The sequence below is a fragment of the Lutra lutra genome, chromosome 7, assembly GCF_902655055.1.
Source record: "Lutra lutra chromosome 7, mLutLut1.2, whole genome shotgun sequence".
NCBI lineage: Eukaryota > Metazoa > Chordata > Mammalia > Carnivora > Mustelidae > Lutra > Lutra lutra.
Genome location: NC_062284.1, coordinates 44,514,162 through 44,533,211, shown reverse-complemented (window position 1 = coordinate 44,533,211; position 19,050 = coordinate 44,514,162). Strand labels below are relative to the sequence as shown.

At 37.6% G+C, this 19,050-nt stretch overlaps 1 protein-coding gene across 7 annotated transcripts in view; it reads left to right on the top strand.

Moving 5' to 3' along the window:
* The window catches only part of HERC1 (HECT and RLD domain containing E3 ubiquitin protein ligase family member 1), a 195,961-nt gene that overhangs the window by 124,383 nt on the left and 52,528 nt on the right, over positions 1-19,050 (top strand). For 4 of the 7 annotated variants that reach the window (XM_047736350.1, XM_047736352.1, XM_047736346.1 and 1 more), the window contains 7 exons: positions 2,413-2,589; positions 7,331-7,570; positions 7,932-8,015; positions 9,970-10,490; positions 12,349-13,124; positions 14,608-14,806; positions 16,839-16,999. In XM_047736350.1, the coding sequence (XP_047592306.1) occupies positions 2,413-2,589; positions 7,331-7,570; positions 7,932-8,015; positions 9,970-10,490; positions 12,349-13,124; positions 14,608-14,806; positions 16,839-16,999 (2,158 nt within the window). The remainder of the gene's footprint in view (positions 1-2,412; positions 2,590-7,330; positions 7,571-7,931; positions 8,016-9,969; positions 10,491-12,348; positions 13,125-14,607; positions 14,807-16,838; positions 17,000-19,050) is intronic. The other 3 variants (XM_047736349.1, XM_047736348.1, XM_047736351.1) reach the window with 3 other exon arrangements.

Below are 19,050 nucleotides of genomic sequence, written 5' to 3'. Positions count from 1 at the left end.
AGCTCCTTTAATCTTTCTCTTGGTTTTCATGAGTCCACACTTTGTGTGTTTTTTCTTCTATCTCAGTACAATGGTTTTTTCTCATTCTCTGTTATTGGTTCTTCCTCTTCTGTTTAAGTGTTGGAATATCCCAAGGCTTGGTTCCAAGACCCCTTCTTTTTTCAACCATCATCCCCGTTCTCTTTCCTTTACCCAGCAAAACCTTACCCAGACCCATATACTGTTGCTTCCCAAATTTTTAATTCCATTTCTAACATTTTCCTGGAATTCTAGACTTACATACTTACCTTCTACTTGCCTTACCACATGTCTAGTAGGCATCTCCTATTTAATAGCATTTTTAGTTTTCACATCCTATTTCTTCCCCAGCTTTACTATCTTCCTTGTTAGTGACTTGACTAAAAAGCCTAGGAGTCATCACTGATTCTTCTCTATCACCACTCTCCATCCCCCATTTTCTACATTCATACAATCTCCAAGTCCTGTTGTTTCTTCTGTAAAATAGAACTTGAATTGCCCACCTTCTCAGTTCTTCTGCCATCAGCCTATTCTAAGCCACTGTCATCTCTGGTGTGGACTATGCAAGAGTCTCCTAAATGGTCTTTCTTTTTTCAGTGTTAATTCCCTGTAGTCCATTCTCTGAGTGGGATTCAGAGTGATCTTTTAGATTGTAAATCATATCATGTTGGTCCCATGCTTAAAACCCTCCAATGGTTTCTCATCATTTTGGGGATAAAGTCTAGAACTACTTGGTCTCCGCTTTGCTCACTATGCTCAGAACAACTTGCCTTCTTCCTGTTTCTTGAACACACTGAGTTTCTTACTTCTTTCATGCCACTTTCTACCCAGAAGACTTCCCTTCAGATAGGTTTTTCAGACATCAACTTCTTAGTATTCAGGTTTTAACTTAATCACTTCTTCAAAGTGCCCTTTCCTGATCCTCAATCTAGAGTTAGTTGTCACATACTCTGTTACATCATTTGCTTTAATTTGGACATAGCACATACCTGATTTTTTTTTGTTAATGTATCTTCTGTTTCTACCTTCTAAAATAAAATTTCTGGGGGCGCCTGGGTGGCTCAGTGGGTTAAGCCACTGCCTTTGGCTCAGGTCATCATCTCAGGGTCCTGGGATCGAGCCCTGCATCGGGCTCTCTGCTCGGCAGGGAGCCTGCTTCCTCCTCTCTCTCTGCCTGCCTCTCTGCCTGCTTGTGATCTCTCTCTGTCAAATAAATAAATAAAATCTTTAAAAAAAAAATTTATAAAATAAAATTTCTGGATAGTTCTATCTACATATATATGTTTTTATTATTATATACATTTTTATAAATATATAACGTATATACTTTATATATGTATATATAAGTGTTTATATGTACATATATAAAAGTTCTGGGGCCACCTGGGTGGCTCAGTGAGTTAAGCCTCTGCCTTCGGCTCAGGTCATGATCTCAGGGTCCTGGGATTGATCCCCGCATCGGGCTCTCTGCTTAGCAGGGAGCCTGCTTCCCCCTCTCTCTCTGCCTACTTCTCATCTCTGTCTGTCAAATAAACAAATAAAATTCTTAAAAAAAAAAAAAAAAAAGTTCTGTGAGAGCAGAAACGTTATATATCTAGTATACTGCTGAACATTTAGGACCTGGTAGAGTGTCTGGTACATAGTAGATGCTTAATAAATACTCATGAATGAATAATAAATTGAAGTCCTCACTGTTTTTTACCTGAACTCTTGCAGTAATCATCCAGTCGATCTCTCAGCCTTTATCCTGTATACCCCTGGTAAAACAATGTTTATAAAACACTGATCTGATTAGAGGTCCTCTATATAAATTTGTGTAAGCATTCCCTATTGTCTGTAATGTCCAAACTTTAAATGGCATTCAGGGCCTTCCATGATTTTGTTCCTTTTTCTCTTTCTATCCTCCTTTTCTGCCAGTCTCATCCTCCATACATTCCACACTGCTTGCAATTACTATAAATCACTGAACTCTGTTGTACCTCCATGCCTTGGCACAATGTTCTACATACTGCCCTAAATGCCTTTCTTTTCTTTGATCAGCTGCTGAATGCCTTCTTATTATTTACGACTCAGCTCAGAAGTCATCCTCTTTTGAATACTTTCCTTATCCTTCCTGTGCATGTTTAGACACTTACACCCTTTATGTTTCTGCTATACTGGTCGTGTAACTTCTGTTATTCTCTCACAAAAGTGGTATTATTTCTTTCTCTGGCCCCTAATTGGACTGTAAGCTTTATGAAGAGACCATGCTATATTTATCATTATGTTCCCATTGCCTGCACAGTACCTGGTACATTAATAAATATTTGTGGACTCAAACTAAGGAGTCTTTGAATGTGTATTAACTGAGATCTGGATTATCCCAAAGTACTGACCAAGGTTCCTTTTTGGTAGAAGCAGGGAGAGTTGGAGGAAGAAGATGAGAATCTTCCTATACAAGAAGTATCATTTGACCCAGAGAAAGCTCAGTGTTGCCTAGTGGAGAATGGACAGATTTTAACTCATGGCAGTGGAGGTAAAGGGTATGGATTGGCATCAACTGGAGTAACTTCTGGATGCTATCAGTGGAAGGTATGTTAAATTCTAAGTAGTTTTTAACATTTTTGTCTTTTGGTCCTTTTCTCCCCAGGTTCTTATAAAATAATGTATCAAAAACTTTTTAAAAAATCATATGTAGGGGCACTTGGTTGTCTCAGTCAGTAGAGCATGTGACTCTTGCTCTCAGGGTCATGAGTTCAAGCCTCCTGTTGGGTGTGGAGCCTACTTAAAAAAAAAAAATACACTGTATGTAAATGTTTTATCATTATGTAAGATGTTAACATAAATGGAACTGAATGAATGTATACAAGATCTCAATTATTTTTGTAACTCTCCTGTAAATTCTTCTCAAGTTATCTCAAAAATTTTCTAACTGAACGGAAGAAATTATGATAATCCCTTTTATGAGGGGGTCACAGAGATCATACTCAGCCATGAAAATACAGTAATCTGTGTGATGTTTCTGCTTAGGAAAGCCCATGAGAGACTCTGTGCCCAAGATTTTTATATGGGTCCTGGTCACATACCCTCTGCCTGATACACACTAAAATTTTAGATTCCCAGAGGGAAAGGAGGCATTTATACTAAAAGGTATTGTTGTACAATTTTACTGTAAAGAGATTAGGGCCAAGAGCCAAGGGGATGGACTGTGCCAAAAAGGAATTAATATAGCAATTATAGCCAGTTAGCTCCAATTTCGATGGTTCCATCAAAGAACAAGCCCTTTCCTAGGGGCATCCACAAGTGACCCATACAGTCCAGCCAGAATCTATGATGTTTTCAGAGTTTGTGGTCCCACAGAGGAGTCCTAAATCTGCAACAGTCCCAGAATTTGAGTTTTGTTCTTTGGGCCAGTTCCTTAGAAAGGCCTGCTTGCAATGTTGGTCCCTGGCTGAAATTTGGAACTAGACTGGTAAACAGTTTCCTTCACCAATAGAAACTTTCCCTAACTGATAAGGGTTGCTCATTGTGCGTAGACTGTTTTATACAACAATATCATTTAGCATAAACACCTCCTTTCCCTTTGAGAATCTAAAATTTTTCTAAAGGTTTAAAAACCTCAATTCTATCTTAATCATTTATCTAGTGAAGAGCCTAGAAAAGATCAATCTCTTTCTGGAAGAACTTCTTTTAATAAAAGGCCTTACTAAGATGTGTATATCAAAAAAAAGATGAGACATGTAGAGTCAAACTATTAGTATGTTACTGCAAACTGCAAGTAATCCAAAAAGCTGAACATAAGCCCACACCAGTGCGATGTCCCCAAGGAGAGGTCGAAGGTCCAGTCGATTAAGAGTGGATGGCAAGGGGCGCCTGGGTGGCTCAGTGGGTTAAGCCGCTGCCTTCGGCTCAGGTCATGATCTCAGGGTCCTGGGATCGAGTCCCGCTTCGGGCTCTCTGCTCAGCAGGAAGCCTGCTTCCCTTCCTCTCTCTCTGCCTGCCTCTCTGCCTACTTGTGATCTCTCTCTGTCAAATAAATAAATAAAATCTTTAAAAAAAAAAAAAAGAGTGGATGGCAAAGTCGTACTCCTGTGGTATGCCTTCCTCCAACTATAGCTTTCAGCAGGAATCACAACTTAGAGTAGTGAAATCAGTTTCTGTGTCAAAAAAACAGAGCTAGTTAGCTCAAATTTTGATGGTTCCATCAAAGAACAAGCCGTTTCCTAGAGGCATCTGCAAGTGACCCAGACAGTCCAGCCAGAATCTATGATGTTTTCAGAGTTTGTGTCCCCACAGAGGAGTCCTAAATCTGTGACAGTCCCAGAATATGAGTTTTGTTCTTTGGGCCAGTTCCTGCTTTTGAATTGAGCACAGCTCATGTTGGGTTGAAATAGCCCATGGCAGACAGTATTGCATTTCAGCTTACAGTCAGGTCCGGGCAATTAGAATCTGTAAATTCAGAATTCTAAAAAGCTAACAAGTTTTTTTGGCAGCATTGAAGCCTAGAAATTGTCAGACCAAACTGCTGTGTTTCAAGTCCAGGTGACAAGCAAGGTTTTTCTGAAAGGCTCTTGTTGGCCTTGTCAGTCTTCAAGTCCAAATTTAGCCAGTCAGAAATATGCACTTTAGGTTAGAAAATCATTAGCCTCTGAGAGTCAGACATCAGATTTTACGATGAACTCAATGGCAAGTGAAAACTACTTTTTAAAACTCTGAAAATATATCTGTGAATCTCTGGAGATTATCTAATCACTCTTCATATGTTGTCTCCCTTTTTTCAAAGGCTCCATTAAGCAAAAATCATATCAAAAAATCATCAGTTATGGAAACTTATTTTGTGTCTGATACTCAAAAGAGTTTAAATTTACCAACTGGTGGCAAAAAACAAGGAAGTTGTGTCTCCCTAACAATTTTTCCTTTCTAGCTTTCACTGATTAGGATGATCCCTTAGCATTTATGAAGTTATAAGCCTATAACATTTTACATCAAATGTTATCATACATCTAGATGCAGTACCACAAAATAAAGTTGTTTTATTCTTAATTTAAAATTTTTAAATGTAAAACTTTTCCCTATTAGATGTCAAGTTTTCTCAAAGTCTTAGCAGTAAGTTTAGGGTAATTGGATGGGTCAAGGACACTGCTACAGCAGTGGAAGTATCTAGTCTAAAGAAAATAACTGGAGAGGTGTTTTTGTTTTCTTTCTTTCCTTTCCTTTCTCTTTCCTCTCACCTCTTTCCCCTTTCCTTTCCCTTCCCTTCCCTTTTTCGCTTTCCCTTTTCTTCCCTTTCCCTTCCCCTTCTCCTCTCCTCTCCCCTCTTTTCCTCTCCCCTTCCTTCCCCTCCCTTCCCCTTCCCCGTTCTTCTTCCTCCTCCCCTTTTTCTTTTTCTTTTTCTTTTCCTTCTTCTCTCCTCTCCTCTTCTCTTCTCTTCTCTTCTCTTCTCTTCTCTTCTCTTCTCTTCTCTTCTCTTCTCTTCAGCTTTGTTCCAGCTCTGGGAACTGATTAACTTTTATCCTCTTACTTGGAGGAAAGACCAACACACACTTCTAATATTTTTGGTCTACCCTCAATTCACCTTCAGGGAAATTTGAACTCTTTGCCCTCCCACTCAGAGGAGAAACAATTAGAAATGAATTTTTATTCTTTGGCCTATCCAAAGCCCATTTACAGGGGCCCATTATTTTCCCTCCCGTAAGAGAGAACATCACAAATTTTACCCTGACTGCTTTTTTTTCCCCTCACTTTAACAAGGCCAAAAGCAGTCACGGGAGCCAGTGAGCTAACTCTTTTATGGTTGGATCTCTTATTTTTGAGTTCCGTAGGTAATTTTATCTCTCTGAACAGATAGTAATTCACCTGCTGTTTCATAACACATGTAACTCCATAGCCACCAGACCCCAGAGTTTTGTTTTTTTTCCTACTTCTCTCCCTCTCTCTCTCTTTTCTCCAAATAATGCTGTAACTATATTTTAATGAGTAAGTTCTAATGACTCTTCTTGTTGCCACCACTGTGTCTAGAGTCCCCATAATCACCCCTATATTCAAAGATTTGGTAAAAGAACTCCTAGGACTCAGCATATAGTTGTACTTACAACTAAGATTTATTTTTTTTAAAGATTTTATTTTTATTTATTTGACAGAGATCACAAATAGGCAGAGAGGCAGGCAGAGAGAGAGAGAGAGAAGCAGGCTCCCTGCTGAGCAGAGAACCCGATGACCTGAGCTGAAGGCAGAGGCTTTAACCCACTGAGCCACCCAGGCACCCCACGACTAAGATTTATTATAACCACCCACTAAGGACTCAAAGCTGGATAAAAGAGAAAAAGACAAAGGTGGAATCTGGAGGAATCCATGTGCATGCTTTTTATGTTCTCTCCCTCCTGTGAGGGCTCACATGGAATATGCTTTTTCCCAGCAACAAAGCACAGCAGCATATGTGCAGTGTTAGGGAAGCCCATTAGAGACTTCACAGCCGAGATTTTTACTGGGGGCTCATCATGAATGTGTGCTCTGCCTCGCATGTACCAAAATTCCAGACTGCCAGGAGGAAAGCAAGGATTCAGCATAAACTGCATTGTTCAAACACTGTATGCCTGGTGAGCTACCCTTATCACTTAGGGAAAGTTTTGTATCAGTGTAGGAAACTGTTTACCAGTTGAATTCCCAGAGACTAGCCAAGGGCCAGTGTTACAAGCAGGGCTTTTTAAAGGTAGGAGCCTTGGGGCACCTGGGTGGCTCAGTTGGTTAAGCATCCGACTCTTGATTTTGGCTCAGGTCATGATCATAGGGTTGTGAGATCAAGCCCCATGTTGGGTTCCATACTAGGTGTGGAGCCTGCTTAAGATTCTTTCTCTAACTTTCTCTACCTTTCCCTCTGCCCCTCCCGACCCTACTCTCCCTGTCCAAAGAAAAAAAGGAGGGGGCACTTTCAGGCCTGCTGTATTAACTCTTCTCTGCACGGAAATATGCATAAAAGAGTAGTTAGAAAATTTGAATGTAAAGAACTGAAGCTTTCCATTAATGATTTTCTGGACTGGACATACCTCTTTGGCTTCATAATTGAAATATAAGCTAAAATTATTTAAATAAGTACTCAAAGGTTACTCTAAATGTTCTACAGGTAAAAATTTAATTTCTGTCTAAATTGTTATAAAATGATGAAGCTTTGATTTGTATGTTATTTTCACTTAGGCTGGAAATAAATTTAGCATATTCCCATAAATGCATCAGTGTTGTTTATGAGCATAGTCCCTAGTATTGGTTTATGCAGTTAATAGTATATAAACAAGTTTTTTAGATATTAGTGATCATTACCACTTTCATTTTATTGTAGTTTTACATTGTGAAGGAAAACAGAGGTAATGAAGGCACATGTGTTGGAGTTTCTCGCTGGCCAGTACATGACTTTAATCACCGTACTACCTCGGATATGTGGCTCTACCGGGCCTACAGTGGTAACCTTTATCACAATGGAGAACAGACTCTGACATTATCCAGCTTTACTCAAGGAGATTTCATTACCTGTGTGCTGGACATGGAAGCCAGGACCATTTCCTTTGGGAAAAATGGAGAGGTACTGAAACTCATTCACAAGCTATATATGTTTTCTTGTTTTTATTTATACTCAACTCAATTATTTAAGTGCTGGTTACCCAGGTTATAAATTACCCACTCTTCTCTGCTTTTACTCTATTACCTTTTGGTTCTTTTACCAAACAACAGAAAGATGATAAAATCCCAGTTAAGATTTTTGAAGCAGATGAACAAATCAGGATCATTTGTTGCTTGTGGGATTTTCTTGGTTAGCAGTGTTATTTGAGATTTGTTCTTGTAAATTGTGTTGTGTCTCATAAAAGCTTTGAATCTTAATGTGATTGGTTGTTGTACATTAAAAAAAATTCTTATTTCTTTTTATCATTTCTGCCACTCTATAGGAACCCAAATTAGCTTTTGAAGATGTGGATGCAGCAGAGTTGTACCCATGTGTAATGTTCTATAGTAGCAACCCAGGGGAAAAGGTAATGAAATCTCATACCTTTGTACTTAAGTGTAAAGAATATTTGTCTTTTTTTACTAGTATTTGTTAGGATCTGATAGTTTATAAATAGAGTAAGCTATTTCTACTACCTGCTATTTCTACAAATTACCTGCTCAGGTAATTTGCTCTCCTGGAAAGATAGGTTACTTTTAGAAAGTACCTTTATTTTTCATTAAGGCACTATTTGATATCTGGCAATTTGAATGTAATAATTCCTTTCAGTTGTAGGAATTATAGGAAACAGTTTAGGCATAATATGGTTCACTGGCAGTTGTGCATATAGGAGATCTAGAAATCATCTTGAATGTAATCAGATACCATTAGCTGAATAATAGAAGTTCTAGTTGTGATGGGGAACCTGAGGTTCATTCAGCTGAGGGGGTTCTTATACCTTATAGATGGTGTAAATTTGAACCCTAAACCTTCAGGAGGACAGTATTAAAGAGATACCCTCTCACTAAAAACTTTTTTGTTCTCCTCTTCTAACACCCAGGCAGAGACTGATTTCTCTGTGGTCTCCCACAGAGAAATGTGCTGATGGGTGGATTTGTTTTCTACCGTCCTTTCATTTGAGGATGTAGTATAGCCTAGCTCTTGTCTCCAGAATTTCTAGTTATTTTGTTAAGAAAGTTTTCACACTGTCATATTTCTATAATGAAAGTGCTGGATTTGATCAGTCCTAACCATGAAAGTCACCTTTTATTGTATGGTTTTAATATGTTTTAACAATTGCCAAGAAAGGGGCGTCTGGGTGGCTCAGTGGGTTAAAAGCCTCTGCCTTCTGCTCAGGTCATGATCTCAGTGTCCTGGGATCGAGCCCTCCATCGGGCTCTCTGCTCAGCAGGGAACTTGTTTCCCCTCCCTCTCTCTCTGCCTACTTGTGATCTCTGTCTATCCAATAAATAGATAAAATCTTTACAAAAAATTGCCAAGAAAAAAACAGTTGCCAAGATGGTATAATTTTAAGCTAGCCATTCATGAGAAAGGGAAACTGCCTCTTGAGCAAGTAATAAACAAAACTGGAGATGAAGTGAATAAACAACCCAGTACCTGCAGTCATCCCTTTCCCCAAAGACAATCTCGCAGCCCAAACGAGGCTCTGCCGTTTTCTACTCAAAGTGATAGCCTGTTGCTCCCCAATGTCTCTGAACCTTAAAGGAGTTAATTCAGCCTTGGACTATATATCAATCAATTTATTCTGCCCAATTTATTCTTATCAGAAGCCTTTCCTGATAAGTTTCACAGTCTCTGGTAAAAACAGTATTAATGGTAATTAACATCTTTTTGAACACTTTACTGTGTACCTGGCACTGTAGTAATAAGCACTTTATGTACATAGTCTCATTTAATCTTTAAAATAATCATAAAAGACAGATATTGTGATTTTTTTTCAGATGAAAGAGCTGAGGTTTAGTGAGATTAAATAATTTCCCAAGATTATGCAGAGTTAAGATTTGAACCAAAGTCTTGCTCTTTTTTCAACCTCACGGTCTTATTTGAAATGTGTAGATTGGAAATATCCCAATTATCTAGACTTGTTCTTTTATCTTCATGCCCATTGAGCAGTATAAGATGGGCTCAGGACTTGCCTTAAGGATGAGAGTGAGTAGGCTTTTTTTTTTTTTTTTTTTTTGGAGTAAATGGAATCAGTCTCCTAGAGCTTGGTCTAAACCCATCTTCTGGCTGGCCACAATAGCTCTGATACAGGCTGTAGGAGGAAGTTTAAATGACAGAGCATCTTGTTTCAGAGGACCATACTAACTTAATAAATTTTTAATATTTGCTCACTCCGTATCAGCAGCCAGTGGTATAATATACATGTATTAGGAGACCAAACGCAAGTTCAAATGGGATTACATGTGCTAGAATTTATAGTGACTTATAGTTTAGGAGAACTATTAATATCAAACATTTGCTGGTATTTTTCCTTCTAGGTGAAAATTTGTGATATGCAAATGCGTGGCACACCACGAGACTTACTTCCAGGAGACCCTATTTGTAGTCCAGTAGCAGCAGTGCTGGCGGAGGCCACTATTCAGCTTATCCGTATCCTTCACCGAACAGACCGTTGGACTTACTGCATTAACAAAAAAATGATGGAAAGGCTGCATAAAATTAAGATATGTATTAAAGAGTCAGGTCAGAAGCTAAAGAAAAGCCGCTCGGTGCAAAGCCGAGAGGAAAATGAAATGAGAGAGGAGAAGGAGAGCAAAGAGGAAGAGAAAGGTAAACATAATAGACATGGCCTTGCTGACCTCTCAGAGCCGCAGCTGAGGACCCTTTGCATAGAGGTGTGGCCTGTGCTGGCAGTGATAGGAGGAGTTGATGCTGGTCTTAGAGTTGGAGGTCGGTGTGTTCACAAGCAAACTGGGCGCCATGCCACGCTGCTGGGAGTGGTCAAAGAGGGCAGCACGTCTGCCAAGGTCCAATGGGATGAAGCAGAAATTACCATCAGGTATGATCTGTTGAGTTACACTTTTAGCAAACAAGTATTTAATGGTGAAATGGGCCACTGCCTATGGACAGTGAGTAACTATGTATTTTAGGTGAGCTGACAATTTTTTAAATATTTTTTTTTCACACAGCTGGGTATGAGTACTGTGATTTCATAAAAGAATATATCTCAAACCCATGTTACCTTGAATATTAGTGGTTTATAAGATATATGGGTTTTGTTTTGTGAAGAAATGGTAAGCTCATTAATTTAGGTTTAACTGGGATCTGTCTTCCTATTTTTCATTTGGCTGCTTGCTTTTTGATCATTTCCATTACACACTGGGATAGAAAAAAGCCAGCCAGCAGATATGTCAATTATATTTTGTGTAGGTGGGCTTTGAATGTAGGCAGGAACATTTGAATGACTAAAAATAGGTTTTGGATTAACTGTGATATTAAGTACTCTTGCTTTTTTTTTTTTTTTTTTAAAGCACATATTCCTGTCCCCTCAGGGCACAATATTTTGGGTAGATAGGGAAATTACATTTATTTGACACACTGTACACTTAAAAGCATTTAGATGTGTTTGCGATCACATAGGATTTGTGTGAAATAGAAACTTTATGTTTCAAAAGAAATGTGTCAAGTTTCTTCATTAATAAGGGGACTCACTTATCTAATGAATTCTACATAGTTGCAGCATTTAAAAATAATGATTTATTAATAATAATATGTAACTATTCATTATACTACCTAAAGTGATTGTTCTATAGTTTTAATATGACATGGGACAATATCTAAAACAGTAGTTCTCAAATATTAGTTGCAGGCAGTACTTTTTTAGAATCTAACAATAGCTGTTCTCTCAGCTGAAAACTAACACATAGATAAGGTTTATACACAGTTTCACCCTATACTTACATTCACCCACTCTACCAAGGTAAGAAACCAGTGAAAACTTTACAGTGTTACATGAGTATCTACCTTTTCTTTCATTCTTCACCTTGTTTCAGAAAGGATTTATTATGTCTTAAGAAAGTGCAAATACAATAAAGCAAAATAAATAAATAAATAAATAAATAAATAAATAAATAAATAAGGAAATGAGGAAAAGGGAAAATAAGCTTAAGATGGTTAAGCTAGAACCAAGATTTAGGTTAATATGAGAAATTTATGCCACCAGACATTAGGTATTTACCCAAGCTCTTACATTTTATGTATTTGTAACATTATTTTAAAATTTCAGTAAATTCTTGGCAAGTATCAGGAAATATGTGATCATATTTTTGCTTAATTGGAAGCATTAATTGAAGACTACAAGGTAATCTTAAAATGAAAACAAAGTCTTAGAACCTCTTCAATAGACTATAGGCATTACGCACATAATAAGCGAAATCTGTTATACAGACTTTTCAAATAGCTTATATTAGGAATAGGCAAACTACATCTGGCCCACCTCTTGTTTTTGTAAATAATGTTACACAGCCACACCCATTCATTTAGGTATCCAGTGGCTGCTTTCACACTATGATGGCAGGGTTGAAAAGTTGCCTTGAAGACTGTGTGGCCTGCAAGGTCTAAAATATTTACTGTTTGACTCTTTTTAGAAATTTTGCTAATTTTTACATTATAGTATAGTGAATATTCTGATTTGAAAATACATGCACATCTCATTGCTTTTGCATTTATCATCACATCTCCCTATTTTTTCATGAAAGACTCATTTTTTTTCCTCTGTAATGATTTCTCTAGTTTGTGTAAATTATTCTTTGTACTGTGTACATGATGCATCTTATTTTGTTTACATTATTTTCTGTACCTTCCTCCTGTCTATCCCTCACTTGCTTCTTCCTGTGTCATTCTGATCTTTATTAAAGCTTCCCAACTTTTTGGTCGCCTAGTGATACTCCATTGTATAATCTGGAACCCTGTGAACCACTGCCTTTTGATGTGGCGCGATTCCGAGGCCTGACGGCTTCTGTGTTGCTGGACCTCACGTATCTGACTGGTATTCATGAAGACACGGGCAAACAGAGCACCAAGCGACATGAAAAGAAACACCGACATGAGTCTGAGGAGAAAGGGGATGTTGATCAGAAAACTGAGAGTGAATCTGCTTTAGATATGCGAGCCGGCTTAACAACTGATGATGTCAAAAGTCAGGGTACCACAGCCTCCAAATCAGACAACGAAATAGCTTCATTTTCTTTAGATCCAACACTGCCAAATGTGGAACCCCAACATCAGATAACAGAAGGAAAAAGGAAAAATCACGAACACATATCCAAAAACCATGACATAGCCCAGTCGGAAATCCGAGCAGTCCAGCTGTCCTATCTCTACCTCGGTGCTATGAAATCACTTAGTGCTCTTCTTGGCTGTAGTAAATATGCTGAGCTGTTGCTGATACCAAAAGTTCTGGCGGAAAATGGTCATAACTCAGACTGTGCAAGCTCTCCAGTTGTTCATGAAGATGTGGAGATGCGCGCAGCCTTGCAGTTCTTGATGCGACACATGGTGAAGAGAGCAGTCATGCGGTCACCCATCAAGAGAGCGTTGGGATTAGCTGATCTGGAGCGAGCTCAAGCCATGATCTATAAATTAGTGGTCCATGGGCTCTTGGAAGACCAGTTTGGGGGCAAAATTAAACAAGGTATGTTATCTGGTTTTTTTTTCCTTTTGTGTTGTTGAAATTGTTTACAATGTCAGATATGATATATTCCATCAGTGATTTATAAAAAACTTTTTGGCCAGAGCAGTTTTCATATTGTTTTTCTTTTGCAAGGTAAACAGTTCTTTTTTGTATCTTTTATATTAATGATTATCTGTCTACTTGTAATTTTCTATCTTAAACCTACACAATCACAGAATTTAATTGTTATTATTACACTTTGTAAAACTTATGCCACAAAAGGTACATAAATATTTATTGATCTGATTCAAAATATATACTATTCTCATAATTTTCCCAGAGACATTTTGAGGTACTACTTTTATAGATTCTGTATTGTAGGAAAAAAACCCTATTTTATCTTTTATCTTCACCTTTGGGGGTAATATGAATTCTGAGATAAAAATTAGATATATTCAGTAAATGTTTATTGAGTGTCTGTCTATATGTGCCAGGTACTTATCTTGGTTCTGGGGAGCCAGCACCAAACAAAACAAAGTCCCTTGCCTTCATGAAACTTAAGTTCTTTTTTTCTTTCTTCCCTTCCTCTTCCTCCTTCCTTCCCTTTTCCCTTACTCCCTTTCTTCCTTTCATAGCTTAGACAGTAAATAGAGAAAAGTGCATGTTGTATATGAATAGGCATATTAAGATCATGATTATGAAGGTATGTGGCCATTTGGCAACCCTAATAGAATTAGTTATCTTTGTGGCAACTACTATCTTCTTTTCTTTCTTTTTTTTTTTTTTTAAGACCTTATTTTAGAGAGAGAAAGAACAAGTGGAGGGGGAGCCAGAAGGCAGAAGGAGAGGGGAAGCAGACTCCCTGCTGAGCACAGAGCGAGTGGCAGGGCTTGATCTCATGACCCCAAGATCATAACCCTGCGCCTAAATCAAGAGTTGGGCGCTTAAATGACTGAACCATGCAGGTGCCCCACTGCTATCTTGATATTAGGTTTACTTGTAAGCTCTCTTTCAGATAAGAAAAAAATTTATACTTTGTAAGCTCTTAGATGTTTTAATTAATTTTTTAAGCTCCTGTTTAGAGCATGAGGTTTCTGTCTAGATTTGTATTATATTTACATGTATTATATGTATTTATATGTCTTCATCTTTGCATGTTTGAAGACTAAAGATAGGCATCAAAATCAGAGTGCTAAGGAAACACAGTTTTAGTGATTAGATATCATTAGAGAAGCTCTAGTCAAATCTTATAGCAAAAAGTGACACTATTTTTTGTTTTTAAGAGAAACTTTTCTAAAAAATGAGTAATTGCTTATTACCTTATTATGTGTAGAGTTCATAACGATGGGTACAGTAGTGTATACAAGGATGTATATATACAAGAATATTAAAAAAATATTTCATAGAAAATGGTACTTACAAAATATATTTAGAAACTTGTCAAATTAAATCTTAAAGTTTTCCATTCACATGTCACTTTTTAAATATTTATGTTGGTTTACAGAGATTGATCAACAAACTGAAGAAAGTGACCAAGCCCAGCAGGCACAGACCCCAGTTACCACTAGCCCATCAGCCTCGAGCACAACTTCCTTTATGAGCAGCTCACTGGAGGACACCACGACTGCCACCACTCCAGTCACTGACACAGAGACAGTACCTGCATCTGAATCCCCTGGAGTGATGCCACTTAGTCTTCTCAGGTAGGGAAGCTGGCTTTAACATCTGTCGTATTGATGCCTGTGATTCTGATCACACAATCATTCTCTTATAAAGAACATGCCTAACTAAAAGCATTCTAGAGCTAGAAGGAACCTAAGAGTTCATAGAGTCAAACCCATTTTGCTGAAGTTGGGAATGTCCCTCAGAAGTTTAATAACTTGCCCAAAGACTCACAGCCAGTTTTGGGGTGGTCCCAGATCTATCACTTGTGCTGCTGATAATCAGATACTCTAGCAGTCTATCTCCTTATAATAATCTTTTTTTTTTTTCACCTAGGCTTTTGAATATTTTTTTCCTCTAAAAGTAAATGCTTGTATTGAATATTAGAGCCTCAAGATAGAGCTCACTTTTGTGGAAATAATTTTCTCAGGTTACTTCCCTTTTAAGAATTATTTCTTAATTATACTTTTATTTTTATTATAAGATCAAACAAATCTACTCAAATGAAAGAGCATGTCTTAGAATACTCCTTTAGCCAACCCTATTTTAGTAGGTTTGTAAATTTCAAATAATGTTTAAATTTCTGTTTGCTTCAGTTTGCCAGGTATATACACGAAATGAAAATTTTTTAGAGAAAATCATTAGGAAGGGCCTATTCCGTGAGTTCCCTTAACTAGGTCTTAAGTGAAATAAAGGGCAGTACAATGGTTAGTCTATCTTTCTCTTCTTTCTTTCCCCCCCTTCCCTTAATTGACAGGTTATCATTATTCCTAGTGTGTAGACTGACATCTTAGAGAGTAGAAGAGAGAGGGGCTGTTAATCATAATGCTTCTTAATTTTTAGTGTTTGCAAGAGCCACCTGGGAAGCTTTTTAAAGCTCTGGTTGTATCTCCCTGTAGTCTCTTTTGGTAGGTCTGGTGGGGTACACAATTTGTATTTGAGTTAAGGGTCCCCAATGATTCTGATGCAGTGGTCTTCAGCTCCCACACTGAGAGTTACTGGTCTGCTGTTAGGCATGAACACTCATCCTGGCAGTTACTATTGCCCAGTCCTCTCACATCTTAGCTCTCTCACTAGAGTAACAGTTCCAGGAGATACTTCTGTTCAAGAAAGAAGGAAGAGAGGAATAATAGGATATTCTAATATGGTTTTTAATCCTTGTTGTCTTCCAAGCTGTGCTGTGCAGGCATGGGATTCACTGGTAAAATAACATTCCCTGGCTCTCACAGACATTGACAGACCTTGTGACTCCTCCTTTGTTCTCAGTCTTTGTTTGCCTACTGTTGGCTGGGACAACATTGGAGCTGCAGTTGTGTTTGCCTGGCTAACCATCCGGGAACAACTGACCCATCTATGAATATCATTGTATCAGTTATTCGACTGACTAGACAATGCTTTTTTGATGCTTAAAAAGTTGTTATTAGTTTTGTTGGACAAATCTTAAGAGTAGACAGTTGGTGAGGATCTTGCTGAACCTTATTCTTTAGCCAGTGTCTGCCTTCTCAGGCCGACAGGGACTGCCTCTCTCTGCCTTTCCCCTCTAAACAGCTGGCATACCATTCATACGCTGTTTTTCAGTTGTGCAGGGGGGCCTGGAGAGTTACCTTTTCTTTCCATAACTTACCTATTGACTATTAACTTTATTCATGTGAATGATTTCATGGCTAACTAGTAAATTTATATTTGAAGTAACTGTTAAGTTAGCTATCTTTAAAAGTCTTTACTCTCTAACTACTGTATGTCTACCAAAATACCACTGTCATCTTGGTATTATAGTGGAAGGAAAGCATGAAGGCAGGGATTTTTTAAAATCTATTTTGTAATTGCTCAATCTCCCCCACCTGCTATGTTGCTGGCATTTTGCTGAACAAATAATACGGTATATTACTTTTATAGTAAGAGGTGTCCTATTAGATAATGATTATTAAAATTGTTGGAGTCTTTCTTCCCTCTCCATTAAACTATAGTAACTTATATAGTTTTCCAGGTTGAATATCTTCTATAAGAGGACTGTGATATATTATATTATTTTCTAATTGGATTTTTATGCTAACCATTGTTGTTTTCTTAAAGGCAAATGTTCTCTAGTTACCCAACTACCACTGTACTTCCCACACGTCGTGCACAGACTCCTCCAATATCATCGTTACCAACTTCTCCTTCTGATGAAGTAGGAAGGAGGCAAAGCTTAACTTCTCCTGATTCCCAGTCAGCAAGGCCAGCTAACCGCACAGGTGTGTGTGCTGTCATGCACTATGATACCCAAGCCTCTTGGCATTCCTGATATTGGGACTTAAAAACTTGGGCATTCTCATTGAAGGTAGAACAGTGATTTTAATTAAGGGGGCAATCTGTCCTATCAAGCTGAACTGTTTTTATTTTGAAGCTGTAGATTGAATTATGGCTACTTGGGAGAGAAATGGTGTACTCTATATAAGTCATATCAGACCCTTCTTATTTTCTAACATAGGCATTTTTAGTGCTGTGAATTTCCCTTGAGCATTGCCTTTTGCTTCAACCACACATATTGAGATGCTGTGTTTTCATTTTCATTCAGTTAAAGTACTATCTATTTACCATGGATATCTCTTTGAGAATTGGGTCATTTGGAAGTATCTTATTTTGTTTGCAAATATTTAGGAATTTTCCAAATGTCTCTCTCTTACTGATTTCTAATTTAATGTCATTGTTATCAGAGAACATGTCTTGTATAATGTGAATTCTGTTAAATTTGTTGAGACTTACTTTATGGCCCGGAATATGGTCTGTTTTGATAAATATTCAATGTGCACTTGGAAAAAATGTGTATTATGCTGTTGTTGAATGGAGTGTTCTGTAAATTGTTGGTTAGGTCAAGGTGGTTGATTGTTATGTTCAAGTCTACTTATTCTATCAGTTATTGATAGAGTAGAGTTGAAATCTCTGACTGTAATTATGGATTTGTTTATTTCCTCTTTCATTTATTATTTTTTGTTTCATGTATTTTAAAATTCTCTTTAGGTCCATAAATATCTAGGATTCTTAAGTCTTCTTATTGGATTGACCTCTTTATCATTATGAAATTATAGTCTTTACCCTGGTAATATCCTTTGCCCTTAAATCTATTTTTTCTAGTGTAAATATAGCCTCCTCCTCCTCCTTTTCCTTCTTCTTCTTTTTTTAAATTAGAATCGTCTCTCTTCTCCTATATCTTACCTTTAACATTTTTGTGTCTTTATTTTTAAAATGGTTTCTTAAAGGCAGCTTATTGTTGGGCCTTGCTTTTTTGGGGTGGAGGGGTTCTTGCTTTTTTAATCCAACCTGATATTCTCTGCCTTTTAATTGATGTGTTTAGACCATTTACATTGAATGTGTTAATGTATGGTTGTGTTTAAATTTATCATCTTTCTGTTCATGTCATCTTTTCTTTGTTCTTTTTTTCCTCTGTTTCTACCTTCTTTGGATTAAATCAGTATTTTTTATTATTTCATCTCCTTTGTTGGCTTATTAGCTATACTTTGTATTTTTAGAGATTACCTTCATGTATATATTAATCTTTAATTATCATAGGCTATCTTTAAATAATGTTATACCACTTCATGTATATTAAAAAATGTAACGGGGCACCTGGGTGGCTCAGTGGGTTAAAGCCTCTGCCTTCGGCTCAGGTCATGGTCCCAGTGTCCTGGGATCGAGCCCTGCATCGGGCTCTGTGCTCTGCAGGGAGCCTGCTTCCACCTCTCTCTCTGTCTGTCTGCCTCTCTGCCTACTTGTGATCTCTGTCTGTCAAATAAATAAATAAATCTTTGAAAAAAAAAAATCCCAGTTCTAAAAAAAAAAAAATGTAACAATGGTACATTTTATTTTATTTATTTTATTTTATTTTATTTATTTTTTTTCTGTTGCATTCCTCCATTTCAGTATCTATGGTTATGTGTATACAACACCATTTGAAGTTGTCCCACAGATCACTAATGCTTTGGGGTTTTTTTAGTGTCTTTTTTCTTTTCTTTTTTTTTTTTTTTTTAAGATTTTATTTGTTATTTGACAGAGAGAGATCACAAGCAGGCAGAGAGGCAGGCAGAGAGAGAGAGAGAGGGAAGCAGGCTCCCCAATGAGCAGAGAGCCCGATGCGGGACTCGATCCCAGGACCCTGAGATCATGACCTGAGCCGAAGGCAGAGGCTTAAACCACTGAGCCACCCAGGCGCCCTAGTGTCTTTTTTCTATATGTTTCCATTTTTGAAGGTTTTTGTTGTTGTGTCTTCTGTTCATTAATCTTTTCTTTTGTAGTGTTTAGTTTACTC